General features: G+C 41.0%; 1 protein-coding gene across 1 annotated transcript; it reads right to left on the minus strand.

Annotated features, from left to right (window-relative positions):
• Window positions 1-88: 88 nt before the first annotated feature.
• Window positions 89-27331, minus strand: LOC139656514 (collagen alpha-1(XVII) chain-like). The gene is made up of 57 exons (XM_071534118.1): window positions 27212-27331; window positions 25006-25079; window positions 24508-24558; window positions 23296-23751; window positions 23052-23099; window positions 22901-22954; window positions 22708-22755; window positions 21931-22074; window positions 21108-21206; window positions 20249-20320; window positions 20082-20162; window positions 19516-19566; window positions 19052-19204; window positions 18364-18444; window positions 18196-18240; window positions 17756-17878; window positions 16683-16985; window positions 16470-16520; window positions 16336-16362; window positions 16183-16209; window positions 16001-16063; window positions 15593-15697; window positions 15463-15507; window positions 15306-15341; window positions 15158-15211; window positions 14784-14855; window positions 13887-13949; window positions 13085-13156; window positions 12927-12953; window positions 12786-12821; window positions 12219-12254; window positions 11976-12092; window positions 11493-11594; window positions 11138-11218; window positions 10931-10981; window positions 10714-10776; window positions 10521-10580; window positions 10308-10316; window positions 10125-10175; window positions 9761-9877; window positions 9493-9540; window positions 9106-9231; window positions 8863-8980; window positions 8622-8710; window positions 8081-8206; window positions 7900-7986; window positions 7581-7727; window positions 7314-7454; window positions 6472-6663; window positions 6106-6252; window positions 5554-5703; window positions 4272-4421; window positions 3389-3520; window positions 2482-2631; window positions 2267-2347; window positions 1750-1803; window positions 89-1443 (listed from the first exon to the last, which is right to left on the minus strand). Exons 2-57 carry the CDS (start codon window positions 25067-25069, stop codon window positions 1391-1393), a joined length of 5229 nt encoding a protein of 1742 aa, XP_071390219.1. The 5' UTR covers window positions 25070-25079; window positions 27212-27331; the 3' UTR covers window positions 89-1390.
• Window positions 27332-27981: the final 650 nt, after the last annotated feature.

Below are 27981 nucleotides of genomic sequence, written 5' to 3' on the forward strand. Positions count from 1 at the left end.
GCTGTAAATAAACAGTTTCCTCTACACTGTTGTGATGTTTAGTCTTTCTTGATTCCATTTAATAACACAGTTATGTGGCAGTGATGGAAAACTAGTCAAGTAGAACTTTATTTGTCCCCAGAGGGGCAATTGGTTGTGCAGCAGTAAAAACAATAATAACACTCAATATCACAATACACACACAATATCATACAATATCAAAAAGAGAAGTAAAAACAGAAGTAAAAACATAGAGTACATAAATACTCTAGGTATGTATGTTTTAGTACTACTAAAATTAAAGCAATATCTACCAAGTGTCGCTGGGTTGTCGAGCTGATATTACCTTTTACTATTGGAGTTTAGCAGTGAAATGACTGAAGGTATGAAAGAGTGTTTGTATCTGTTGGATTTGGCTAGTGGGTATTTGAAGCAGGAAACCCGAAAGCAAGGTCTGAAACTCTAGGCGCAGGGGTTGGGTGCTGTCAGACAAGATGGATTCTGCTTTCTTTAACAACTGTTTGTTATATAAATCAGACAGACCTTTCTGTTGAGTACCTGTGATACTGCTACAGACCTTGATCACCTTAGTTAATGCATTTTTCTGTTTAAGATTGAGAGAAGCATACCAACAGATAAAAGAAAAAATAAAAACTTGACTCAATAAAGGATCTGTAAAACAAAGTCATCAGGGACCTATCGACACCGAACTTCGCCAGCTTCCTCAGACAAAAAAGGCGCTGCTGGCTTTTTTATATATATATTGGTGTTACAATCAAAGCTCAGCTTATTATCAATTATAGTGCCCAGGTACTTGTATGACTCAACGATTTCTACATCCTGACCATTAATTATGACCAAATCTTAATTTTATACAAAGTTGTAACAATTCATTACTTCAGAATAATAAGATTACAATTGTTAATAATAAGATTCATTAAAAAAAATTTATAAGATTATAAAGCATGGTCTGATTACAAAATCAGACTCACTAGCATAGAAAGCTGGTAAAAAATCAACACTTCAATAAACCCAGCAAAATGAAAGAAATTACCTCATTGAAAAATACCCATTAGCCTGCTAAGAGGTGAACTTAGAAGAAAGTTCATCATCAATACAGTATATCAAACAAACTTATTCGATACTATACATGATCCCTGATTTCACAAATATAAATCAGCACAGTAACTATTGTTCATGAATATAAAAACACAATTACATCATATCGATTAAAAAATCTCATAAATTGGTTAAAAACAACCATTGTGTGCTTCAGTACGCTTATCATCCTTGCATATAATATGTCAGAGAAAGCTATTTGAAACTCCATATAAAACAGGATTTCACCTCCAAATAGCATTTTTCTCCACCTGCATTCCTTTAAAAGTCCATGTATTCAAAAACAAGCCTCTCAAACGCCAACGTCCCTCCTCCTCCTCCTCTGAGTCACCAGTGTGTATTCTCCTGGTGGAAAACAACAAACCATCAAACATCAAACATCAATAAAGTGAAGTTAGCCAACATGGGTATATGTGGCAGGCCTGGATCAAATTTGCAAATAATTCTTGGTGTTTGTTTTTTAACCTACTTGGAATGCCAGGTGGATGGAGTTTGCCACACAGAACAAAAGTTTGCAGAGGTTAACTATTTTAGTTTACTATAAACCCCACCCATCTTGTACTAGCACATTAAATCAAACATTCAGAATTATTTGCAAATACTATTTGAACCAGCTCTGATAGGCAGTCAGCACTGACTAAGATAACTGACCTCTTTCACCCTTTTGTCCTCTTCGTCCCTCAGGCCCAGGAAGGCCTCGCTCACCTGTACCAGACAAAGTTAGAGTAGATTGCTTTAAAAATTGGGCGGCATATTGAAAACTAAAAGTGTCTAAAGTAATTTTTGCAATCAAGAGATATAGAAGTATAGAATTTATGGTATGAAAAGATACCCAGAGATGTGAAATCCTTCAAAATACTGGATTCCTAAAATGGGAACTCTGTTTTTTGTAGTTTTCAAGCATTTTTAGAGTGAATCAGTATAATTTTAGTGAGAAACACAAAAAGCACATTGAAATATAATAGTCTTTATCACGCGAAAAAACATGCTTTCTTTCAACAATGAAAGGTAAGGAAAAGACATTATTTTGAAATTGTCTCCTGCATGCAAGACCCACTCACTTATTTGAATTGTTATATAAAACTGCTCTCTCCTACTATTGTATGACAAGTATGGCAGCTCAAAATTCTCAAAATTCAAAATTCCCCTTTGTGTTTTTAAGATGCACCTCTGTCTCCTTTTTGACCGGGGAATCCCATGTCTCCTTTCTGTCCTGGTCTCCCAGGCGCTCCAACGATGGCTGCGTGGGCTGTGGAGGAAACATCAGTGTTATCCAACTGAAAACATCCTCTTCATATCTATTAGGGGGTTACTTCACCCACCTCTTTTATATTATTTGACTAATGGTAAATGTAACATTCTGGTTGTTAAATGGCTGTTTACTTTTTATATATTCCACCAAATCTGTGGCGTTTCCATGGGAACCAAACCATCGGCTGTATCCAGGGGGACCTGGAGGACCGGGTGGTCCTGGGGGTCCTTGGATGACACGCTCATTGTGATCCTGTGCAGTGTCTCGTAGCAGACCATGGGCTGGAAAATTAGATATATATATAAAACAAATTTAAACATTGGTCTGGAGAATAATGGAAAGAAGAGGAAAAAGTGACAACTAGTCCCTCTGCTGGGTGTGTTCACTCCTGATAAAACTTTGTTTCATTTTCCCACTGCAAAAATGAAACCATTACTCATGAGAAATTAATTTTACCCGAAGAGTCAATTTTTAACAGATATGGCTGTAAATTACAACCTGCAGTTCACTGCAGTATAAGGGAGGGAGGATTACACAGGTGGAGGTGTGAGCACAACCACTGTCTTGTACAGTTGACCAGTTGAGTGGCTCCACTGGAGCAGTTAGGGGTTAAGTGTTTTACTCAAGGGCAACTTATCTGTAGTTGGTGAGGGAATTATGTGGAGCTGTGGCTCTGCATTGTGTATTTTGTGATTTATAGTAGTAGTAGTAGTAGTAGTAGTAGTACTTTATTAATTAATACCAAAAGGAAATTACTTTATCACAGAAACCATCACCAGCAACACAAAAGACAGTACAAACAGGGAAAACACAGACAAAAATAGTACATCCAAACATGTCAAACATGTCATGTCTTGCACAGGGAAGTCATGGCAGATCAAACAAACACATTTAAACTATTAACATACAATAACAAGGGACTACAGACATACAGTACTGTGATGAGGATGACAGAACAAAGGTTTGTGATGATCTGTGACAGTCACAATAAGGGCCGCACCTGATATCATTGCTGGTTAACAAACTGAAATCACTTACATCTGATGTATTCCACCAAATCTGTTGCGTTCCCATGGGAACCAAACCATCTGCTGTATCCGGGGGGACCTGGAGGACCGGGTGGTCCTGGGGGTCCTTGGTCCCTCACAGTGTCACGCAGCAGACCATGGGCTGCAAATGAGAGAAAAAGAGGAGGGTAAGTGACAGCTAGAGCCTCTGTTAGCTGCTTTCATTCACTGTCTTTACCCACGTATATCCTGTTCAGTAGCCTATCCCAGCATGCATTGGGCACAAGGCAGGTAAACATCCTGGACATGTCACCAGTCCATCACAGATAGACAGGCAATCACTCACACTCACATTCATAGACCCACCTATAGGCAATTTAGGGTTTCAAATCCACCTGACCTGCATATCTTTGGACTGAAAGTTGGCTTTTTTTGATTTCCCATTGATGAAAACAAAATTATTTCTCATGAGCAATGAACTTTATCAAAAAGTCAATGAAGCTATAACATAAAGTAAAGTTCATTGCAATATACAGCGACAATGTAAAATCAATTTTGTCTTCAGCTGCCATTAAGTAACTACAATCAATCAAGGAAGATAGTTTTTATATGGAAATTGAATCTTTGCTATGTTTAATTCAACACCTTTCTTAACAATTGTCAGACTGTCCGTACTTAAGCCATTTAAGTTGATTAAGAACACATTCTTATTTATAGCAGTGGCTTGGGGAGGGAGAGTTACACACATTCACACCTGGGAGGCGCCCAGCACAACCACTTTAAGGACTGACCACAGTTGGGGGTTAAGTGCTTTGCTCAAGGGCACTTTATCCATAGTTGATGAGGGAAGCATGTGGAGCTGTGGCTCTAAACTGACATCATTGTCCATCAGGTGACAAACCTAATTCACTTACATCTGATGTATTCCACCAAATCTGTGGCATTTCTTGGGGAACCAACCCATCGGGTGTATCCGGGGGGACCTTGAGGACCGGGTGCTCCTGGGGGTCCTCGGACGACATGCTCATACTGTTCCCTCACAGTGTCACGCAGCAGAGCATGGGCTGAAAATGAGAGAAAAACGGGAAGGGGAAGTGAAAGCACTGACAAAAACAAATTCAATTCATTTTTGGATAGATGAGGCTGAGGATGAGGAGAAGTCAAGCCTTTTCTCACTGAGCTTTGAACACAACCACCAGAGGACAACATGATGACATACAGCCACCTAATATGGGGCTTTCTTATTAATTGTCAGACTGCCTTTCTTTAGCCAGGCAAGTTGAATATGAACACAGTGTTATTGACAGCATTGACCTGGGTGAGTAGCAGCTGGGGAGGAAGAGTTGCACCCATTCACACCTGTAAGCTGAAAGGCTGAGCGGCTCAGTAAGCCATGTTGGACACTGTTGAGTGGCTCAGTGGCTCCACTAGAGCAGCTGGGTTAAGTGCTTTGAGCAAGAGCAGCTTAACGCTAACGACTGTTGATGTCTTATGTCTGCGGACCTTCTGGTCACCAGCTTGCCTCGCTATCTATTAGGCTACAACTTGCGTGAATCATCAAAACCAGTGAGAGTTTGAAAAGGAGCATTAAAGGATAAGGCTGGTGTTTTTTAAAGGATTGCTTACCGTCAACAAATCCTATGAAAATAACAAAATCAACAATTTGTTTGCTCTACTCCTGTTACTTTCTGACTTCCCACGTACCGTTTTTAGCCTTCAACCCGGAAGTCATTGCCTCCAGTTGTAAGCTAAAAACCTTGAAATACAGCTCACAAAGACATAGTTTCAATTTTAAAAATTGCTAACTGTTACCACGAAAAGTCAGGCTGTTGTAGTCAAATCAAATTCAAATGGGAACAAATTCTCCATTACGCCGGGGACTATTTTCGGTGCTACGGAACTACTTTCCTGAGATTGCAAAGTGTTTACAGTCCGCTTATTAAGTTGTTTGTGGAAAAAGTCAGCCGGCCCGGTGCATCGCGATGATGAAATATGCTGCCCAGGGCAACGGCATGGCTCTTTGACATGTTTTTAATAGTTTTTTTTAATACAATGGAGTTCTATGGCTGCTGGGACATGGCTGCATTGGGCACCGGCTACATGGACGAGACTTGTTGGCAAAACAAAATCATTGCTGATTTTGTTATTTTCATAGGTTTGGTGACGGTAAGCAATGCATTAACCTAAATCACTTACATCTGATGTATTCCACCAAATCGGTGGCATTTCTTGGGGAACCAACCCATCGGCTGTATCCGGCTGGACCTTGAGGACCGGGTGGTCCTGGGGGTCCTTGGACGGCACGATCATAGTGTTCCCTCACAATGTCACGCAGCAGACCATGGGCTGAAAATGACATGATCATGGTTAATGTGGTCAAAGGTACAGCCAGGTAACATGGGGTTTTCTAACGTATTGGCAGTCCTTCAATTATAAAAGCACTTCAAGTATTAGAGTAGAGTACAGGACAGTAGAGTACAGTAGGGCAGATAAAGTAGAATTTCCCTGTGGGTCAGTCGTCTTACTGACAGCAAATGAGTAACACCAAGCAAAAACAATATACAGTACATAACACATAGTACATACTAACAGGTGCAGTAAATAAGGCAATAGTATATAACAGCTACATATAACAAGATCACATCCTTCATTTCATCAATCTCATTAAAGTAGGCTAACTAACAAGATGTAATTTGTTGTGATTTTTGATACCATTGTTCATCAGAAAACAAGCCTTTATCCACTTACATTTGATGTATTCCACCACATCAACGGCGTTTTCACGGGAACCAAACCATCGGCTGTACCCAGAGGGACCTGGAGGACCGGGTGGTCCTGGGGGTCCCTGGACGACACGGTCAGAGTCCCTCGCAAACTCACGCATCAGACCGTGGGCTGGATATCAGAGAATAATGCAAAGATGCAACAAGTTAATTAAGCTCTTTCTTTCTGATTGCTAGACCTCACAATCATCACAGTAATTAATAGATTCAAGTCAAGTTGAGTAGGGCAAATATGAGTAGAATAGCACTCACATTGAGTGTAAGAACTGTGACTCCTATCTGTGTATTTTGTGATTTGTGATGTTTGGCTCTTAACACCTAGATCACCTACATTTGATGTAGTCGGTTACTTTGACAGCCACAGTGGAGTAGTCTCCAGTTTCCAGCGATGTCCTGCTCTGACTGGATCTGTAGTCGTAAGAGTGGCTGATGCCAGGCTCGCCTTGCTCTCCCTTGTGTCCTGGGGGTCCAGGAGGGCCTGGGGGACCAGGAAGTCCAAACATGGCCCCCCTCAAACTGTCACCTGCAGACAATGACACATGACACAGTTTAAGAAAGAGCAGTGACTTGAAAAGTGCAGTTCATATCTGATTATTATGCAGACAGTTTCATGAAGTGTAATGAAGATATTTTATGTCCAAGTGACTTCATCAATGCTCCTGAAATGATACAGACAATTAAGCCTATTGCATGTCAAGGCCTTTAAGCCTATAACAAAAGCCTCAGGTTGTATCCAGTATTTACATAATTGCAAGCCATCGCTCCTTCTCTAAGGATGTCATGGCACACACCTCATTTTATCCTACCCATGCTAAAACATAACTCAGCAGAAAATGCAGAGACAGCGCCATGTGTTTTGAATATTTTTCCGCAAAACTAAGCGTGTGATCATCGTGATTAAATCTCGCCCGTCCCCTAAAACACGCCCCAAAGCTCCTTCAACTTCAAAATCTGCAGGAGGTAGAAAGGAGCTTGTTGCCCAGGATATGAGCACTTTGAAAGAGAGAGTGAGCACTGGCCCGCCTCATTACGCCCACCTTGACAAAAGGCTAATGAGGTTTGCCTAGTGCTTAATGGGCCATTTAGTGAGTCATCTGTTAACTGGTGCAGGAATAACTGGAGCAGTGTCTGTGTGTGTGTGTGTGTGTGGGTGGGTGTGTGTGTTAAACTCACTCTTGATGTATTCTTGTAGCTGTGCTTTGAGCATGTCTCTGTTGCTGTGCTCAGCATAGGAGAGCAGTCCCCGGGTCGGTCCAGGGGGGCCCTCAGGTCCAGGGGGACCGGGGGGTCCAGGAGGGCCTCTGAAACCAACATCTAGGATAGATAGATAGATAGATATATAGATAGATCAAACAAAAAGGTCACAGACTTTGCTCCTTTGTGTCCGTCCCCATGAATTGATGATGCAAATGCAGCTGTGATGTTTCCTGTCATACTCACTTTGCAGGTAATCTCGAATGTCTTCAAGTCTGTATCCTGAGCCACTGTAGCTGCCCAGTCCTGGTGGTCCAGGTGGTCCTTGAGGACCACGGGTACCAGGGGGACCAGGAGGCCCCTGAGGACCCACAGCTCCTTGATACTGAGCTACTAACAGTTGGACAATAAAAATGTTCTTTCAACTTAGGATCATTACAAGATTTGATGCCTTTGAAATAGATTGATAAACATAAATGACAATAAAAATTCACTGTGAGCTCAAACACCTGACTGTACAGAAGACCTAACTGTGTGACCAGAGACAACAACCCTGTGCTCTTACTTGATGACAGGTCGCCATTGAAGTTTCCAGGAAGACCTGGAGGTCCAGGAGGTCCAGGAGGTCCAGAGACGCCTATCATCCCCCTCTCTGGTGACAGACAGGGCCCAGAGCCAATCACAACCTTGCTCTCTAACAGACAACCTTATTGGTAGGTGAGCTGCCGGCCATCAGTGTCACTCACCGTTCATGAGACTGAGGACCTGTTCAGCCACTCCCTGTGTGTTAAATCTGTAGCCTTCATGGCCTGATGCTCCAGGGGGTCCTGGTGGGCCTGGAGGACCAGCAACGAATCTCCGCACTTCTTCTCCTTGGCACAAATAATTAACAACCTTGTCATGCTTAACCCTAACCCTTACTATGCCCACGAGGGCTGAGTATCGAAAAACAAACCCCAGGATTCTACCAAACTGACCTTTTAATTTACATGATTGTAAATTAAATTGCTAATTACCTTGCTACCCAGCAAGGTGATGTTCCCAACACAATTCATTCACTACCATGACAAGATTTGTTGGTATATATCAACAAATGAAAAACATTAGCCACCATTCAAATGTGCAAGTCTTTCACCAAGTGGGGATGATGAGGCTTCATTCTCATGTTGTGCCTTACACATTCAATAGATTAATTTTTTAAATTCAACTCTTCAGTATGGGCATGGCAAATTGATTTGATTTTAACTTGATTTTAACTTGATTTTAACTATTTGCAATCCGACTTACGCTGCAAAAGGCTGATGATGTCATTGACAGAGATGGAGCCAGGAGGACCAGGTGGACCAGGAGAGCCAGCGGTCCCAGCACTGTAGCCTCTACCTGGAGAGACAACAGGTGCATCTTTTAGGTACTGATAGAAGTCAAATAAGGACAGTTAGTTTTTCAGATGCACTTGTAGATCATAGTAAGGAGATAAGCATTGCTGTTGATCTAGAATGTTGCATGTAACACTGTTGTTTAATTGGACTTACTCTGGATGTAGGAGATGACTCGCTCGGCCACATCGTTCACCGACTGCTCACCAGGGGGCCCTGCGGGTCCTGGAGGACCGGGAGGCCCAACCAAGTACTGCCTGATGCTGCCACCTGCATTTCAAGACAATGTTGTCTCAATCACAATTTGAGTGACAGCTCAGTTGACTAAGCGCTTTGATTCCTCACATCTTAGTATTGCATAAAGTGAATAAATACTGTAGAGGATCCTAACTTACTCTGGAGGTACTCTGAAATGTACTGGCCCACATCAGTAGATCCAGATCCAGACCCGTCTCTCCCAGGGGGGCCAGGTGCTCCAGGTAGGCCAGGTGGGCCTGGAGGTCCAGGTCTGGATGAAGAACCTGGTGTTAGAACACACATTCTTTGATTAGACAGACATGGGTTATAAAGGATTTAACCTGCTTTCAAATATTTTCCTGTGATTGTCTAAACTTTCTGATATTTTACTTTGTGGCAAATCCCACCCATCGGACTCCTAAGTAGGCCAAAACAAATCATAAAAAGTATTTGCAAATACTATTTGACCAAAGTTTCCAAAGGACATGACAGTCATTTTAATTACCTGCATGATCTAAGTTAAGATATAGATTAGCTGGTTTTACCAATGGAGACTCCTGGGATTCCTGGAGAGCCAGGGACTCCTGCATCACCTACAAGGAACACATGATTGGTTTGAGAAACAATTTCTGCAGATTGTATTCTTGAATATGAACCTTAATAAAGGAGATTAATGTAAGGGTGAAGAAACAGGAACATTGGCTATTCCCAAGTCTAGGAGCATTCACTATGGATCAGTCTCCTGGCATGAGTAACAGATGAACAAAACAGCTGTAAGAGGTCACCGAAAACATTTGACAGATCATAATTTACCTTTAGGTCCCTGCGGCCCCTCTGGGCCCTCTGGGCCTGGGGCACCCTGGGGCCCACTGTTGCCTTCTGCTCCCTGAGCTCCGGGGGGTCCTCTAGGGCCAGACTGACCTGGGAAACCTGAAGTGAAAACCACAACATTGATTCATCATCTGATAATAGAGAGGGAAAGTGAAACTATCGTATCATCTTAGTTATGTTGCCATTCATTTTCCCTTTGATAAATATAAAATTATTTCTTATGAATAATTAAAACCACAGTAGGTAAGTTTGAAGGAAACCAGGCAGACAAACAATGGGACTTTTTGCCCAGTACAGTAGATCCAGTATAGATTTAAGGAAATACATCAGCAAGTTTCTAACATACCAACACCTGGATCCCCTGGACTTCCTGGTAGACCTGGCTGACCTGGTTCACCTGAAACAGTCATCTTTACTTTAAGCCATTGATTATCGTTGGTTTAAAAGCCTGCAGTTGTTGAACACCATGATGCATGCAAAGTTGCCATGTAGTTACAGTAGGTAATATGTACTTTGTTCATTTTCTCACCTTGGTATCCTCGTGGTCCTTGCTCACCTAGGGAGAATGAATGATAAGATTGTAGTAAAGTTGTTAAAACTAGAATCGAAAAGAGTCATTTCTCCTCAAACCCAGGCTTGTTATGCAGGAACCCATCAGACATAGGCTTGTGACCCATTTTGGACCAGGATGCACAGTTAAAGAAACCAGACTGTAAACAAACAGCAAATTAGCTGAACCTACCTGGTGAGCCCTTTGGTCCTGGGCGTCCTGCAGGTCCTGGTGGTCCAGCAAAGAAGGTTTCTAAGATGAAAAATAAAAATGCATTACACACACAAACACATTCAAGACTCTGAAGACTGATTGTGATGTGCTTGCAGTTGTCTTTAGACATGCAGTTTGCTGATGTATTTGAAGTGAGCTTTCTGTCACCAACCTGACGTGGGCACAAAGCTGCCAGGTTCTCCCTTCTCACCTGGAGGTCCAGGTACCCCGACACCTGTGAGGCCAGAAACTCAGTCAGACATTAATTTAAAGTGAGTGAGATCAGCTGTTACTTTGAAGATGCTTATATCATTCTGTATGGTTGCTTTACAGATGTATGTTATCTATCTATCTATCTATTGGAGAACTATGTAAAGACACTTGTTTACCTGGCTCTCCAGGAGGACCTCTGCGTCCCGGAGGACCTTCTTTTGTGTCACCTAAACAAGTGTGAGAACAGCATTTGAATAACAGTTAAGTAGATGGACCAAAGCTCCTATAACTACTGGACAGAGATGTGCTCAGTAGCTTTGTAGTGCCACTGGAGTCTTGAACCAGTTCTAAAAAGCTTTATGTGACAATGACAACCAACATACCAGGCGGACCTTGAGGGCCAGGTGCTCCAGGAGGCCCCGGGGGTCCTGGTGGGCCAGGCAGACCAACCGCTGAGGAAAGTCCTGTTAGGAATGAAGAGAAATAAAAGAAATATTCAATTAAAAAGAAAACAAATAGGATGAATTCTACGTAAAAATGAGAACATGTTCTATGAGACTTGTACTGTTGTGACATTTTCCCATTTACATTTTAGGCTTTTGGCTGATGCTGTGATCCCACAACAACTGAAATAGTAGAATGAACTTCAACTCCTAGATTGACAACATTACAGGATGTGTCAGTTGCTTGTTGTGGTGATGTCATGACACGATGTGAAGAAAACAGAGAGCTACTCACTCCCAGCTCGACTGGCACTGACAGCTTCCACACTCTTCACGCTGATGCCAGGCTCTCCCCTCGCTCCCTTTTCTCCTGTCTCTCCTTGTTCTCCCTTGGAGCCTAAATTACAATGTCAATGTACAATCAAAGAAAAAAACAATACGTATATCTATTCAACATTCAACAGCAATCCTCAAATCAATCTATTGCCACCAAGAAACACTATATTTATCGTACTTGGCGGTCAATGTCATTCTGATTCTATATTCAAGCCACTATGAAGAAAATCCAATTCTCTTTTCTTTTAGTTTTGTGCTTTAGAAGAGTGTGCCACTTAAATTTTCTTCATAGTGGAGTTTTACAAAAACCTCATATCTGCACCTTGCTGGGTGTGCGTTCTTCCTAGTGAAGTTTCTGTATTCAAGCCATAATTTTTGTCCCATCTCAGGTGCTTAACACAGATCAATTTTCTTTCTCAGTGATTAAAGAATATGGATGTACCAGGTGGTCCTGGGACACCGGCGGGGCCGATGGGACCAGACAGGCCGGGGGGTCCGGGAGCACCCGGAGGTCCAGCAGGTCCCGGGGGTCCGGGGATGGCCATAACACCGGAACCAACTGGACACAAGACAAGAGAGACAAACATCAGTTATAGTTTAATGGAGTGTGTTCCCTGGGCTGAATGCATGAATCCAATGCACAGTATATACAGTATATCCATGTACAACCATGTACTGTTCTTACCTGCACTGATGACTTTACCAGGTGCTCCTGCTTCACCTGAAAGACGACGTCATGTTAGATTATGTGATGAAACATAAAGTCTAGTCTTATCAGTTTGCTGATATATAGGTTCAATATTGGCTTGTCAATATACTGTAAATCAGATATCAGCCAATCAATGTTTCCCAAAGCTGATATGATGAAAGTGAGATTATGATTTTACTCAACCAGCTTCAGGAGTGGCAGCCTATAAAACCTGCAATGAAACCTGCCTCACCCTTAAAGAGCTGCTAACCCACCCAAAAGTTTTAATATGGAGTTTTAGTGTCACATGATCTAAATGTTGTTTTAGAGGCTTTAGAGAAACATTGAATCCTTGTAATTAGGGGGGATTTTGGGGGTATATTTTGCATGGAAATGGTCAAATTACAAACAAAATATTTCCACTAAATATTGGCAGCAGCTTCAATCCAAAAATATCGGTATCGATATTGACATTCAAAAACCCTTATCAGTCAAACCCTAATAAAAACTATATTTAATACCTAAATGCTAACCTAACTGCATTTCAAGAGAATAATACATTACCTTTAGCACCAGGCTGCCCTGGAGTTCCTGGAATACCTGTGGCAGTGGGTCACATAAAATATTAAAAAGTACAAAGTTGAAGTTGAACAAAAAAATTATAATGAATATTCTGTATATGGTATTTTACTGCAATGGTCATACCTGGGGGGCCTTGAAGCCCAGTGATGCCTAGAGAAAAATGAGATGTCCTGGTGAGATTTAGCCACATACAGTAGGAATAAAGCTTTTAAAAAATAATATATTCATGGATTAATGCTGATGTCTGATCATGTAAATCCTTTGTGACAGTGTTCTGGTACCTGGGAGACCTGGCTCTCCAGGAGATCCTGCAGGTCCTCTCAGACCTGGCAAACCCATCGAACCCTGGTCACCTGGAATACACACAGAGATGCAAGTTTATCACGCGATCTTTACCTAAACAACAAGGTAGAGTCTAGAGGAGGACATCAAACTCCTATCTGCTCCTTCTCAGTGAAAGTTCCTCTGCATAACTGTGGCAGCTAATTACCCAATTTTTATATATGCCTGTCTCTCTATGGCTCTTTACATTTAATTTGATGTTTTAATATCACTGACTTTATTAATGGGAAATCCATCCTCTAGAATTCACACCTTTTATTCCTACTATTGTGGACTGTACAACTTTCTCTAAAGGTAGAATCTAGAAAAGACATATTTAATGCCATCAAGTGAGACTTAAGGAGACTGTTTGATGGACAAAGTATGGGAAGCTGAGATCTGAACTGTCTGCCTTTGAATTTTTGTGGCCATGTGAATTCAAACCTGTCTTGCTCTACAGCACTTCAGTAGGGCAGGTTGTTGCTGCTGCGGGGATCAAACCTGCAACCTCTCATTTATTAACGGTCTTTACTTCATACTAGTTCTCAGTTAAAAAATGTGGCCATGTTCTTGTAAAATAATTGGAAGAGCTGCAGAAAATGTAAGCATGTTCTTTTCGTCATCAGCCCCAGCAGCACCTATAGAACAAACTCAGTTTATTACAGATGATGTGAGGCTATCTTCTTTTTAATACTCTTCTCCAATCCTGATCGGTGGAGTAATTTATCTTCTTATACTACTTATTTGAAGATATCTCCTCACCCACAGGTCCTTTAGGTCCCTTCGGTCCAGCTGGGCCTTGGGGTCCAGTTTGTCCTGCTTCACCTTTGACAAAGAGGAGAGCAATGACCAAATTTAAAACCCACTGTTTACTTCTCTATAAGAACCTTACAGGGTGTTTGTAAGTTAAATATACAAATGTTTTAGACCTTTTTAGTGTCATTTACAGTAGAGCAAAGTTATTACTTTTAATAAAACAAGACTACACGTTTTAATAGAATAAAGTACAGACTGAAAGGCTCCATTTAATTGTTTTAACAACCTTTTAAGGTTAGGCCTTGAAGTTACACCTAGTTATCTCACAGTTTCTTTGATTCCTACCCATTGCAGAAAGGTGTCAGTCATTAGCCTGGTTCCCATATAAAAATACCCCCCTAAAATAATATTTATGTGAGACATTCATGCCAGCCAGGCACCTGTAGGGAACAGCTAACTCACTAGTGAATACTACAAGCCTCTGTTTGTGTCACTTAGCATTACAAATGTATTCATTCTAACCGTTTTGCATTCTGTTGACAGTGGAGGCATCATGTAAATTTAGCATGACTAACAGCATGACAGGCTAACAAAAACACAGAATAGATATCTATATTTGGTCTGCCGCTTTAAAAATGCATGGTTTAGATGAGAATCTATGAGTGGCATACACTGCTAGCATGTTGTCCCACTTCTCTCACAGCACAGTATGAAATGACAACAAACAATGCTTTTGAACAAATTGTGTTTTGATCCTGTGTCATTTCAATAGAGCCTTCACAAGAGGTAAATAAACTTTCAACCAGGAACAGCAAGCATGCGTTGTTTGCCACTTTTAACCGTAATATCTGGTGTTGGTTGTGTTATGCTGTGCATGAATGATAAAACTATACTAGTACATACCTGCTGCTCCACGTGGTCCCTGCTCTCCCTGGTCTCCTTTGACTCCTTGTGGTCCTGGTGCTCCTCGGTCACCTGGATGAAGAACAATAGAAAGTAGAGTGACACCGACAGAGTTGTGAAAGCTCAATTACTGCTTGTTATAAAAAAAATCAGTAGCCTAATAATTTCTCTATATTGTTTTGATATGTTACACAGTGTCATATGTTCTAACCACTTTGGCAAATGTTTTGATAGTCTCTGACAGGCATTCCTATAAAGCATTAAAGTTCAGCTGAATTGAGTTGATTCAAATAGTTAAAATGCTAATTTTAGAAGATACTCTGTATTCTACATGTAGTTCTAAACTGTCAAATTCAAAGGCAAAGTCCCCGTACCTTTTGATCCAGGAGCCCCTGCTTCACCTTGGAAACCTTGTGGACCAGGGGCGCCTGCACACAAATTACAGACAGATAGATCAACACATTGGAAATAAGTACCACATAACAGACAAAATATGACATTCATGCGTAATAGAGTGTTTACCGGGGATCCCCAAGGCTCCCTGCTCTCCCATCACACCTAAACCCAACAAGGAAAACATACACCTCATATTGATGATCAGCATTATTCCTAAGCATATTCCCATGACTTTAATTTTGATCCGATCTGTCCTAAATTCCAGTATGACCTTTGACCTTACCTTTAGGCCCCATAGGCCCAGCAATACCAGCAGCACCAGGACTTCCTGGAAACACCAAGTTACATTTTCAAAGGCTATTTATCTATGATCTGAAATGTGATGTAAACATGTAAACAGCTAGATTTTCCACCTTTGTCTCCTTTCTCTCCAAACCCAGGTGGTCCAACCTCTCCCCGGGGGCCCATTGGTCCCTCCCGGCCCCTCTGGCCTGATGGGCCCTCAGCACCTGTTTCACCTGTTCAGAAAGGCGGAGAGATTCAGTGAGAAAAACAACAACATCCTGTTTTCCGAGGTCTTGACTCTTCCTCAAGTAACAGTGATGTAATCCAGCAAGTGTGTCATGTTGTAATGAATGTATAGGCTGAACCTAAAATGTATCAATGTAAGCAAATGTTCTATTTGCATAAAGAACTACAATGGAAATACATGTGTGACTTTATTGTGTCTTTCCTGACAATGTCGGCATGTTTCATGTTTTTTTTTATTTTCCACTATCAGAAAACTAAACTAAACTAAACTAAACTAAACTAAACATTACCTGCACTTCCCTTCGGCCCCCTTGGTCCTTCTAATCCTGGGTGACCCATCTGCCCAGGAGGACCTACAGAAACAAAGTAAAAAAAAATGGAGAAAGGAGAGTTGGCCGACTCTTTTCTCATGTGTCATAATTTTGTGAATTTAGAATACAACGCAGAAAGGACCTATCACTCTCAGTCTTACCTGGTAGGCCTGGGAAGCCGTTATCACCTACAAACACAAAGGGGTTTAATGTTCGATTCCAGTGTGAGGCTCTTTTGCAACTGAAGTCTGAGTTTTAAAGTTATCACGATGCATTAGCAAGGAGACATAACTGGAACTACACCGATTCCTCACCTTTTGATCCTGGTGATCCTGAATCACCTGTAATGAAACAGCTAGTCTGATGATTGATATTAACAAAATATATACAGTACATATATAAAAAAAATAAACATTTCCACCTTATCTCATGTTTTATGCTTCCATACCTTTGGGTCCTGGCTCTCCTCTTGCCCCTTTCATTGAGTATGCAAGTGTTTCTAAAAACAGAAAAAAAAAAAATTGTTGGTATCAATCACATTCAGGTTGACATTAAGTCTTTAGCTGATTGATGTACTTATTGTTTGTTTGATTGGCTGATGGGTGGATTGATCAAATGATTTGAAGTGAAGATAACTGATCAGTGCGTTATAGTTCAGCACCTCTCATGGCATCAGACCGGAGCTCGGCCCGGACCAGCTGCTGAACCGCTCTCTGCAGGGCTGGGCCGTCCTGTCCTGCCGCACCACCAGCTCCTGCCCCCGGCCCAGAAGCCCCCACGCTGATCCCATTATCAGAGCGGCTCAGGGTGGAGCCGGCAGAGCTTTTGTCGATGTACGCCGACTCTAGCGGGTCAATGATGTTGACGGTGGAGGAGGCGGAGTAACGGCTGGAGCTGGCTGACGCGCCGCCACTGGCAGCTTCCAGAGCCTCGACACGACTCTTCAGACGCCTGACTTCTTCAGCTGGGAGGTGAGAGGGAAGATCAGGGTCAGAGGGTGAGAGAAGAGTGGGAAATAGATGGTTTAAGGACCAAAAGGGGAAAAGAGGACATTGATTAAAAAAAAACAAAAAACAGGTAGAGGCAGAGATACTGACGGAGAGGGAGAGTCAAAAATGAACAGATTACTGTATGAATCAATCATTTTGTAATATAGGGATGCACCGATATGGTTTGTTGAGGCCGATACTGATATCCGATATTTTCTCACCTATTTCGGCAGATACCAATATGCATTTTTGTAAGAATGAAAACGGGTTAAGCTTTTCAGACATGCCTATCTTAAGATAATTATGTGTTTTTTTAAACAAAACACCATTTATTCTGTTGCTAATTTGACAGTTGTAACAAGTAACAGACTCCATGAAAGAAATGTAAATTCCACAATCGGCCAATTATCGACAGTAAAACATGATATCGGACCAATACTGATATTGCTACTGATAGCCTGCCAATATATCGGTGCATCTCTAGTAATAAATGTAAGAGATAATGTATGATAATCTCTTTACTGGCTAACTGTAATATTGAGGTGAGACTGTATTGGCCAGGTCTCCCTTGTTAAAGAGAAACAACTGACCACGATACATTTAGGTAAACAACATTTGAACCTGTTGATTAATACAACGTCCTGCTGTCTTACCCAGTGTGGACACGCTCAGAAAACCTTCATTAATCTTCATAAAGGTAATTAAAATATTGATAGGGAAGACACAGGGCTTCCTGCTGTCTTACCCAGGGCGATCAGTCCGAACAGGAGGCCCAGGAGCAGCAGCAGGCCCAGCAGGAGGCCCAGCAGCCACTTCCACCAGCTGCAGCAGGAGCAGAGGCCAAAGCCACACTCGTCTTTACGGATCTCTGAGAGATGAAGGAGGTGAAATATAGGTTTTTTTTTTTTAATCCACTCCCATTAGTATTGTCTTTAGGACGACTGGGCTGGATACAGAACAGGGGCCAGATTCACAAGGAAAAAAATCGTCTTTAATGCTATGTACTTCTTTAATGCAAGAATAAAAAGTTAAGAAAAGTTCATATTCATCAAAATAGTTCTTATAGGTATTTACTAGATTTAAGATAACATTCCACTTGTCTTAATATTGTAATATACCATCCCACTCTCTTACCCCAATCTTTCCTGACTTTCCTGAAAATGAGGTGTCTCCGAGGCAACATACCTGCATAGGTGGCTTTGTCTTTTGTGGCAAATTTCACGGTTGCAGCTTTGAAAAAGAAAACAGCTGTTTATTTATGTTTACATGTTAAACATGAGATGTGATGAATAAAAAGCAAACAAAAAAGTGATAAATCTTAAAATCCAAAAGATTTGTTCTGTATATATGTACATTTAGCGTCTGTTCCTTCCTCCACTGTGCTGGCTGACATCTTCTGTTTCTCTCTCTTCAGTGAGTCTCCGGAGAAGGAAGCTAGAGACAGAACAAATAAGCTATCACTTATCACCTGTAGGAAATGGTTAATGTTCTGATATATTGCATTGAATGTATTCTAACCAAAAATTCCCATCCAGATCAAAAGTTCACTTTTTGAAACTGATCATATCAAAGTTGTTGGTGGTGTTGTTGTTGTTGTTATCATTGTTGTTGTTGTAATAGCAGTAGCAATAGTAGTAGTAGTACCAGTAGTAGCAACACTAGTAAAAGTAGAAGTAGTTGTATTAGGAGTAGATATAGGGAGTAGTAGTATCAGTAGTAGCAACAATAGTAGTAGCAGTAGCAGTGGAAGGAATAGTAGGAGTAGTAGTAGAGATAGCAGTAGTAGTAGCAGCAGCAGGAGCGTTAGCTGTAGTAGTAAGAATAGTAGTGTTAGAAGTAGCAGAAGTAGTAGTAGTAGTGGTAGTAGAAGGAATAGTAGTATTAGTGTTAGAAATAGTAGTAGTAGTAGTAGCAGCAGCAGGAGCATTAGTCGTAGTAGTAGCTGCAATAGTACTAGTAGCAGCAGCAGTAGTAGTAATAGTAGTAGTTGAAGAAGACGTAGCAGTAGTAATACTAGTAGTACTTGTAGTAGTACCAGCACTAGCGGGCGCAGCAGAGATGAACTGCTTGCCGGTGTCTTTGGTCATGACCAGCCTCTCTGTCTCCTTCTTGACTGGAGCGTTCTCCTTCTCTAGCATCATGAACCTGTACTCTTTGGTGAAGGCTTCATCACTAGTGGCACTGCTGGGTGTCACTGTGAAAGTAAACAGTAAAGTAAAGCAAAAGCTGGGTAAACTATAATCTCCAGTTAGAGACGAAGACATACAAAAAAAGACAATAGTGATTTATGCTTTATTTTCTTGAATGGCTATACTGTAATGTGACTCCACACCAGGAAATTCTATTTACTATACCGTATAAGTTGATTTTATATTATAAAGGTTTATATGATCCTAAAATGGTGGGTAAACTCTATTTCACTAAGGTTATTGAACCAAATCCAGGTGTGTTTATCCACACCTAGAATCAAATGTGTCCATACAAGGTATTTTTCTCATGCCTCACCTGTGGTTGTGGTTACTCCAGTGCCGTAGACATTTTTCTGTACACCATAAACTGCAAAAAGACAAAGGAAGACAAAAACCACATGATAATTAATGATTCATAAGAAATGGCATAGTACTATAAAGCATGTTAGAACAACATGATTTCTCCATGCTCAACATTTCCACCTCCCATTATGAGAGTTGGTTTCTGTGAAAACTGTTAGGTTCGTGATACATCAGATACTTTTGAGAGATTGTGATTTTCTAGTTCAGAACGACCTACACTACTAAGAAAAATGCATTTGGATACAAAAACCAAAAGTATTCATTCTCCCATTTTCATTGCGTACACCATAGGCATAACAAATTCTTGTGTGTAGCCTGTTGGTGATGCGCTAGATATTTTGCTGAATAGATGCTGATGAAAAATGCTCCCAGCAGTAGGCAAAGTGAGACACATAATCAAATTAGTATTCAAATGTTTCCTGACAGCAACATATTATCATGTGATTAACAGTGAGCAAAATCCTTGAACAGTTTTGGAGTCCTATAGTTGCTCTGTGTATCGCTGCCTTAACTCCACACCTGTTTGTGCATTGACTCCACTGGGAGAGAGGACAGCGGTTGGGGAGCTGGCCAGGTTATTCTGAACTCCATACACTGGAACTGGGAGAGAGAAGAAGGATGGCCATAGTTATTCATTGTCAGGATCTGAAATCACACTGGGCGAGACATAATGGGAAGAGGCTCACCAGAGCTGCTGGCAGATAGCCCACTGTTTACAGAGGGAGAGCTAAATGTCAGGTTGTTCTGAAGTCCTGTACCTGCAGTAGAAGTAGAGTAGAATAGAATAGAATAGAATAGAATAGAATAGAATAGAATAGAATAGAATGGAATAGAATATTTGTCCATCGATCACAGTTGGCAAAAAACATCAGAAAAAACTGAATCACATCATAAATCTGGGTTAATCTCAACTAATCCCAACCCACAACAGGTACAAAACAATACAAATCAAAACAAAAGTACAATTGGTCAACCACAACCCCTATATTATTTAGGGTTAAGTGCTACACTCAAGGATGCAACACACCAATAATATGATGACTGGATCATTTGAACCACTCCATACAACTAAAGGTCAGACTGAAGCTGTGGCTGTAAACAATAATTACTGAATTTGACCATGCATTTATATGAAAAGCAATAATAGGCATATATTGCTCCTGTTATTATCTATTGTTTCATATTGCAACTTTACCCAAATGAATTCTAAGTGCAAGGCCAGTGTGTATGCAGATTTGCAGGACTGCAATTCAATTCATTAAGTCTTGGAAAACCAGGTGAGAAACTGATTCCTATGCCTTTAACTATACAAGGTATTGTTTTGATAGGCTTTAGTAAGCCTAAGGTCTAAGATAATTCATCCTGTGATCACAATAAAAAAGTCCACTTTGGAGAAAATAGATGCAAACCTTTTGCCAAGCTGGTTATGGCCCTGCAACAGCAGAAATCGGTCAGAGAGCTGTATATTTACTACTGTCTCATTCCCTCTGGCTACAAAAGTAGTTTTATTGATGAAACTGCGCAGTATGTTGTCATATGACTGACCTGAATGGTAAAGGGTGGAGGTAGTGGACAGGTTGTTGGGGTTGGCACTGTAACCGTAGCTACTGCCCATTCCTCCAGACCAAATACTGTCATACTGGCCTAAAAGGGATGACATAGTAATGATAGACACAAAGAAATGGAAATGCACAACATAATATAAAGGAAAACAGCCACTTATTTAAATTTCAGTGTCACTTCCATGGTCCAGGACAGTCCAATCAATATTTGTGAACATGAACAACTCTCTCTCTCGAAGCCAGAAAACCGAGAACTAAGATTCAATCTTGCAAAGACATTGGGTACAAAATCTAAAGCTGCTACTACTGTTGGTCACTGTTGGCAAATAGGGGTTGACTGCCTTGCTCAAGGGCATCTTAACGGTAGGTGTTGAGGGAAAGGAGAGCACTACTCGTTCACTTTTCACATACAGATTTTCTCAGTTGGTCTGGCAATTAAACCCAGTAACCAGAGGTGAAAAGTAACTAAATACATTTACTCAAGTACAAGTTTGAGGTATTTCCATTTTGTGAGACTTTATACTTTTACTCCACTCCCACTTTCAGAGGGAAATATTGTACTTTTTACTTAGTAGTGTTACAGTATATGGCGTAGTTAGACCGAGTGCCACCTGAACCACGTACAACATTAAAATACTTCTTACAGGCTAATGCATCAATAATTTGACACTATGAAAGGGGCCGTTCTTCAGAATGAGTACTTTTACTTTTGATCCTTAAGTACATTTTACTGCTAATACTTCGATTGCAGGACTTTTACTTTTACTGGAGTATATACTGGAGTAAAGGCTGCTGGGTGCTGCTACCTGTGGGGGAGCTGTCAGACAGGGTCCTGGTCTCCACGCTGGCTTTCTTGGGGATGGGCAGGGTGCTGGTGGGGGAGCGAGGGGGGCTGATGCTGCTGGAGCGGCTGCCTCTCAGCAGACGCTTCACATCACCCAGCTCCGTCCCTATACATCAGATATCACACTGTCAGCTGATACACCGCGGCCGACCTTCCTGTCTCCACTTCCCGTTCATGTCAGTTTGTTTCTACTACATTCACACTTGCATTTTATAACAGACCAACAGTGGATAAAAACACAAATAGATAAACTAGTGCATTGCAAATAAAATGATCCTCTTCCACCGTGGGACCATCATTACAAATGCATCTTAAGTGGACAAGATTTGTTCAAATCCACAGAGCTTTATTTTAAATTCTATAGATCCCAAGGTTTCCAAAGATCCCAAAGATGTCATGCTGAATTACAGGGAAACATGATGCACAAGGAATATCGTTTTTTTTTTTTCATTTGATGTAATGGTGCAGCCTTAAAAAATGGCATCTAGGGTTTGAATATTTCACTCAATATAAACGTGCTATAGCTCCAATTAAGTGTTGGAACAAGCAGATACAGAATATATATGTGTCGTACAGTATGAAAAAAAAAATCTGTCTTTAAAGCTACTTAAGTCGAAATTTAAGGGAAAGTCAGGGTGCAAGGGGTTAAAGGATATTAAAGCAAAGAAAGTTAAAGGTGAAGTCTGTGAGAATTTGCTTTGTTGGATATATATGTATGGCCATGTAGAGTCCTACTCACAACTTGCTGATGGAGAAGCACTTTGAAGTCTGGTTCGGATCTCACTCTCTGAGACAGAGGAGAAAACTCATTAACTATCATGCCTATTATAACCAATAATTACAATCTAAGAAATAAGGGTCAAAATTGTTTTGATAATTATAGTTCATGGACTATGCCCTTAAGTGTTTTGTTATCAGATCTGTCCATGTACCTCTGCTCTCAGTTCTCCCTCTGATGGCAGAACTTGCATGTGCACTTGCAGCAGCTAAAAGAAAAACAATCAAATGAAGTCATGATTTATTTATTGACAATACAGAATGTATACATTCCAGTGTATAATATCAGATTCAATTAATAGTTACCATACTCCTTCCTAATGTATTCTGGAGAAGAGTTCCCACTTGAACTTTCTGAAACATGGCGACAAGGGAAAGTGTTAGTCCTCACTTTCTTATCTCTTGTCCAAATCCACACAAAAGCTACGACTTCAACACGAAAATGCATTCTTAGATTCTCAATCTTTCAAAAGAACCAAAAGGGTGGAAAACAAAACAAGAAATTTTGGTAAAAAGGCACAAAGGGATTGACCTCTGAACCCTGACTGACCGTCAAAGACCCCTGAGCGAGCTGCTGTCATGGTGGTCATGCTCTTCCTCTCCATTGGAACAGGTGAGTATGCAGATGTGGAGGACGATCCCCTCTTTGCCGCCCCTGATCCTCCTGAACTGTAGCTGGACTTGGTTACTGTGGAAACGGTCACAGCTCCTAAACCACCTCCACCTCCTCCTCCTCCTCCACCTCCTCCCCCTCCTCCACCACTTGCCAACATGGAGGAAGAACTAGCCCCAAACCCTGCCTCCGAGCCTCCTGAGGCCGCCAAGCTTCCTCCACCTGAGGCTGAAATCGAGGAAGGTCCTACAGTGGTGACGGTGACGCCTCCTGTGCCCTTACTGGGTCCAGATCCACCGCTGGAGGTGATCAGAACGGAGCTGCTTGTGCTCCCAGATCCTCCTGATGCAGCTCTGCCACCTGACCCTCCTTCAGCTCCGCCATAGAACCCACCTGCCGGAGAGAGAGGAGAGGAAAGGAGAGGAGAGGAAAGAAAGGAAAGGAAAGGAAAGGAAAGGAAAGGAAAGGAAAGGAGGAACAGTCAGCACTTTATGACATTATTATGATTAATTACAGTGATATGAATAATCTAAAAAAATACCATCATTCCAATCTCATCAATGAAAATTTTCTTACAAATCCTTTTCATCCTTGTGCTTTTCATCTCTGAAAAGCTGATCTTGTCAACTAAGGGCTAAGGATGCCTTTGAATGCTTTTTGCGTTTCAGCTGCAAGACAGCACTAGCAAAGTAAATATTCGTCTGTCAAGTGATTTTTTTGTGATCAAATAACATTCCTCAAATAAGTCTGTGCTTGCCTGGCACTGTGCCTGAACACGCTTAATATCTCTACCCTCCACTCTCCTATGAGACTGAATTATGGCATTCACTTTACAATAACAGAGTTTCTGTCACAGCTGCCGGTGCTGCCTAGGGTAATGAATTTCTTCCCCACCAAAACAGTTGAGGGAAGCTGTCATTTGGCTGCTTACTGAGCCACCAGCTCCCTCTAGTGGCAAAATATAGCAACAGCATGTCCCTGCAATTCTCTACCAACTCCAACATACAGCATCTATATGGAGAAGTTGCCTGCAATCCTTCAAGATTATCTAAATCACTATTGCACAGACATTTAGATGCTTATTTACAGTATCTCTAGGTGTGAAAGTAGACTGCAGAGAAAAAGGATGATGATGGCAGAATAACTCACTTGGCGGGAGTGATGTCAGTCTAGTTGTTGTTGTCACTGTTTCTGTCACCACTGTAAAGAGAAATGAATTTATAAAAGAACTAAAAGAAAGTTGGAGGATTAGATAAAAACAAGTACAGGTTGAGGAAAATGTAGTTAATTTTGACGTCACTTTTTCCCACACACACCCTCACACACACTACCATACTCTTATCCTTTTACTGTCTACATGAAGGTCTAATTTCTAATTTCAAGGTGTAATTTTTTGATCTCCCATAATTGTCATTTTATGCATTCTGTTGTTATTATACTGTTTCCACCATGTTGTGTTCTTCATTACATACTTCATATACTCTAGCCATTGACAGCATGACATTTTCACAGCTTGTTACAGCCACCAGTGCCTCTCCAGTATCCCGGAGAGAAAATACATTCATGAAAACTCATAGCTCACTGCATGCATGAATACATTGTTGCCTGTTTTGCATTTCAGAACAGTTACAGACCCAGATCCCTTACCTTTGCCGGTCCCCCCTGCTCCTCCACCAGAGCCGACAGTCTTGGTTGCAGTTAGATTGTCCATCCCATGCTAGCTGTTACAAGACAGAGCGAGCACTGTTTTTAACTCGATGTTCCTCTTGCAAAGGATTCATGAGGATAGCCTACTATACTGTGTGGAATATGAGAGATTAAAACCCTGTGAAAAAGTAGAATTCCATCACATTGAGCTGGAGTGTTATTACCCCTCGAGGCAGTATTTGCACACATGGCCCCTTTGAACACGCCATATTCTTTCACACTGTGTGGCAATATTTCTTTCCTTTGTAACCACGCCACCTGAGGGGAAGGGCTCTCTGGTCCAACGTCTTATTGATTTAAAAGGTTCACCTGAAGCTGTGTAGCAAAGGCACAGCTCTTTGTACACTTGATGAATGAAACTTCTCTTTGCAAAGTGGTCCTGTGAGGCGTATCACTACAGAAACTCTGAAAAACATCCAGGGTCTCAGTCATGGCTGCAGGAAAAGACACAAAATCTGTACCCGCCAGTCGAACAGATGGCGTTCAACACAACTGCTACTGGAAGGCAGTGGCGTGCTCATACTCTCTCTGAGGAAGACATATAACCTGAAATAAATCACTTCAACAAGCAGTTTTATGCTCAGAGATTAAGGCGATGGGTTTATAGAGTCTTGAATCTACTTTTTGAGGAACTATTTTTAAATGAAGGATTTTGTTCGACAATGATTTCAACCATTTGAAAAAGTGAAACCCTTATAAAATGATCAATAGCAGTAATAAAACAAAAAAGATGATACTTTCTGAATGTCTGTAACTAACTGAGTGGATCCTCATTTTAGAAATAACTAGGTAATGGTTTTTCAAAATGGATATATGGCTTTTAACTGATTTCTCCGAACCTTTCACCTTTCACCTTTCACACCTTATTAGTTTGTTTTTCTTTTTTAAGGAAGGTGAACCGACCACATCAACTGCCATTTCTTTTTCTTTATTAAGACAGTAGTAAGGTTGAAAATGACACAGAACAGAGGAGAGAGGATTCTGCTGGGATTCAATCACAGGCCCACTGAAGTACACGCAATTTCAGAGGTGGTTGTTGTTCCCACTACTCCATCTCTAGGCGCAAATTGTTGTTTTCTTTCATCTACTGCGAGTGTTACTCTCTTCCCGTGCTGAAACGTCGTCCTTGTGGGAATGTTTCTGAGTGAACATGGAAATGAATACTGTTGAACCACTGAGACAGCACTACTCACCACCCACTACTCAATTTCTGTCTTCTAAAATGTTTTTCTAAAACGGCACCTGCTTCAAAATGACACTCCAACATCCTGCATTTGTTTACACACTGTCACACATGGGCAAAATTGAAGACATGGAAATGGAATCTGGAGATATTTTGTCACTTTTTTGTGCTATTTTTTTTTAAAATATCACTTCATTCTATAAATGTTCTTTCTTTTTTTTCTAAACTGTATTACCATTTTTATAAATATATATATATATATATATATATATATATATATACAGATGTGAATAGAAAAACATTCAATGAAAACACTAGGCATAGACCACATTTTTATATTTACATTTAGACACTTTGGCTGACACACTCATCTGAATAAAATGACAGTATGTGAAACAGATGTATAAGCTTCAATCCTTCAATCCAATAATATGGGCAACCAGTAGTTTTGAGAATGCTGCTATAAGGTTAGTGAGACATGAATACAGTGACTGGTTTTCTTAACTTAACAAAGTTGTGCAGCTCTAATGTCATAATTACTGTAATCCAGTTGTTTTGCCCTCAGAGGCGATGGGAGGAGTAACACTCAGTCTGTAGACTGGCAGTTGTCATTTTGTATAAACAAAACCTCCAAGTTTGGCACTTACACTCTTTACAGACCAACAATTAAGCTTTTGAACCTTCAACAGCTTACAAATGCAGGATGTACTGCTTTCACTGAATTTGGGACAGTGCAATAATTGTCACTAATAATAGTATTATTATTTTTATTACTGTTATTAAGAAGGAGATAAGTGTTTGAACTTCAGAAAATGTGCAGGTGAACCAGCAGCCATCTGAAATCAAACCTATTTGATTCCTAAGTAATAAATGTACCTAATCTGCCTTATACGTATCACATTTTTAGAAAAGGTTAGAAAAGGTTTCTTTCCTCAGTAAAGAACTGTAGTGAGTTTTGCCTACCTTTTAGTTCATGTGAGTGAAAATAATCCCCCCTGATGCCCAGACTTTCTCAGTATATCCTCCTCTCCCCAGCGGTGGGCTGCAGTGTGTTGGGTCCAGATACCGAGGGGGAAATGCTGTACGGTTGGAGTGACTTGCATGTGCCCGGACAGTTTATGTATTAGCTTTTTCTGACTCATAGCTTCGGCCGACAAGTTCCAACAAAGTGGAGGGGGCTGTTACTTTAGCCCGTGACAGGCACACCGTTTGGATAGTACAGGAAAAATAGCCTGGGGCACAATGGATGAAAAAGTACAACAGCAAGTCTGAAGAATGTGTAGCCCTAAAAAGAAGATTTCTGTATATATTGGTAATTACTTTTGTTTGTTTCTATGGTTACATGCTTGCTTGAGGCCTGATGCCTAAAATAGGGGTACATGCTCTTTGGGTCATGATGAAACTCGAAGGAATTTGAACTTGAACCTCAAGGGCCATAAAATACTAAATATTTGTGACATGGAATGAGGAAAAAATATTTGCTTTGAAGCAAAGACAGATGACAGACACATAATATTTTATTTTTTGTAATTCAGTGTTGTATGCAATACACAGGAAATGCCTCACCTATTTCAACCTATTTTTGGAAACTCTTGTGCAGCGCTGTCAATTGTGAGAATCATGAACCAGCAACAAATTCCACACTGTGTATCCAAATATCCTTTTGGTTTTAGTGGTTTGGCAACGGGCGTGAGTAGGCTGTTTGACATGACAACTTGATAGAGTTCACACAC

The sequence above is a fragment of the Centroberyx affinis genome, unplaced genomic scaffold (genome assembly GCF_046629955.1).
Source record: "Centroberyx affinis isolate AG114_WGS23_722 - 3 ecotype Tasmania unplaced genomic scaffold, CSIRO-AGI_Caff_v1 ptg002491l_1, whole genome shotgun sequence".
Taxonomy (NCBI): domain Eukaryota; kingdom Metazoa; phylum Chordata; class Actinopteri; order Beryciformes; family Berycidae; genus Centroberyx; species Centroberyx affinis.

Bases quoted from the DNA above. Each gene is read 5' to 3' on its own strand.
- LOC139656514 (XM_071534118.1), bottom strand. From the start codon at position 25,069: ATGGACAATCTAACTGCAACCAAGACTGTCGGCTCTGGTGGAGGAGCA. The intron at 13,950-14,783 runs GTATGTACTAGT...TCTTTGTCAAAG, and splicing joins GGGACCACGTGGAGCAGCAG to GTGAAGCAGGACAAACTGGA. The intron at 12,255-12,785 runs GTAATGTATTAT...GTCGTCTTTCAG, and splicing joins AGGGCAGCCTGGTGCTAAAG to GTGAAGCAGGAGCACCTGGT.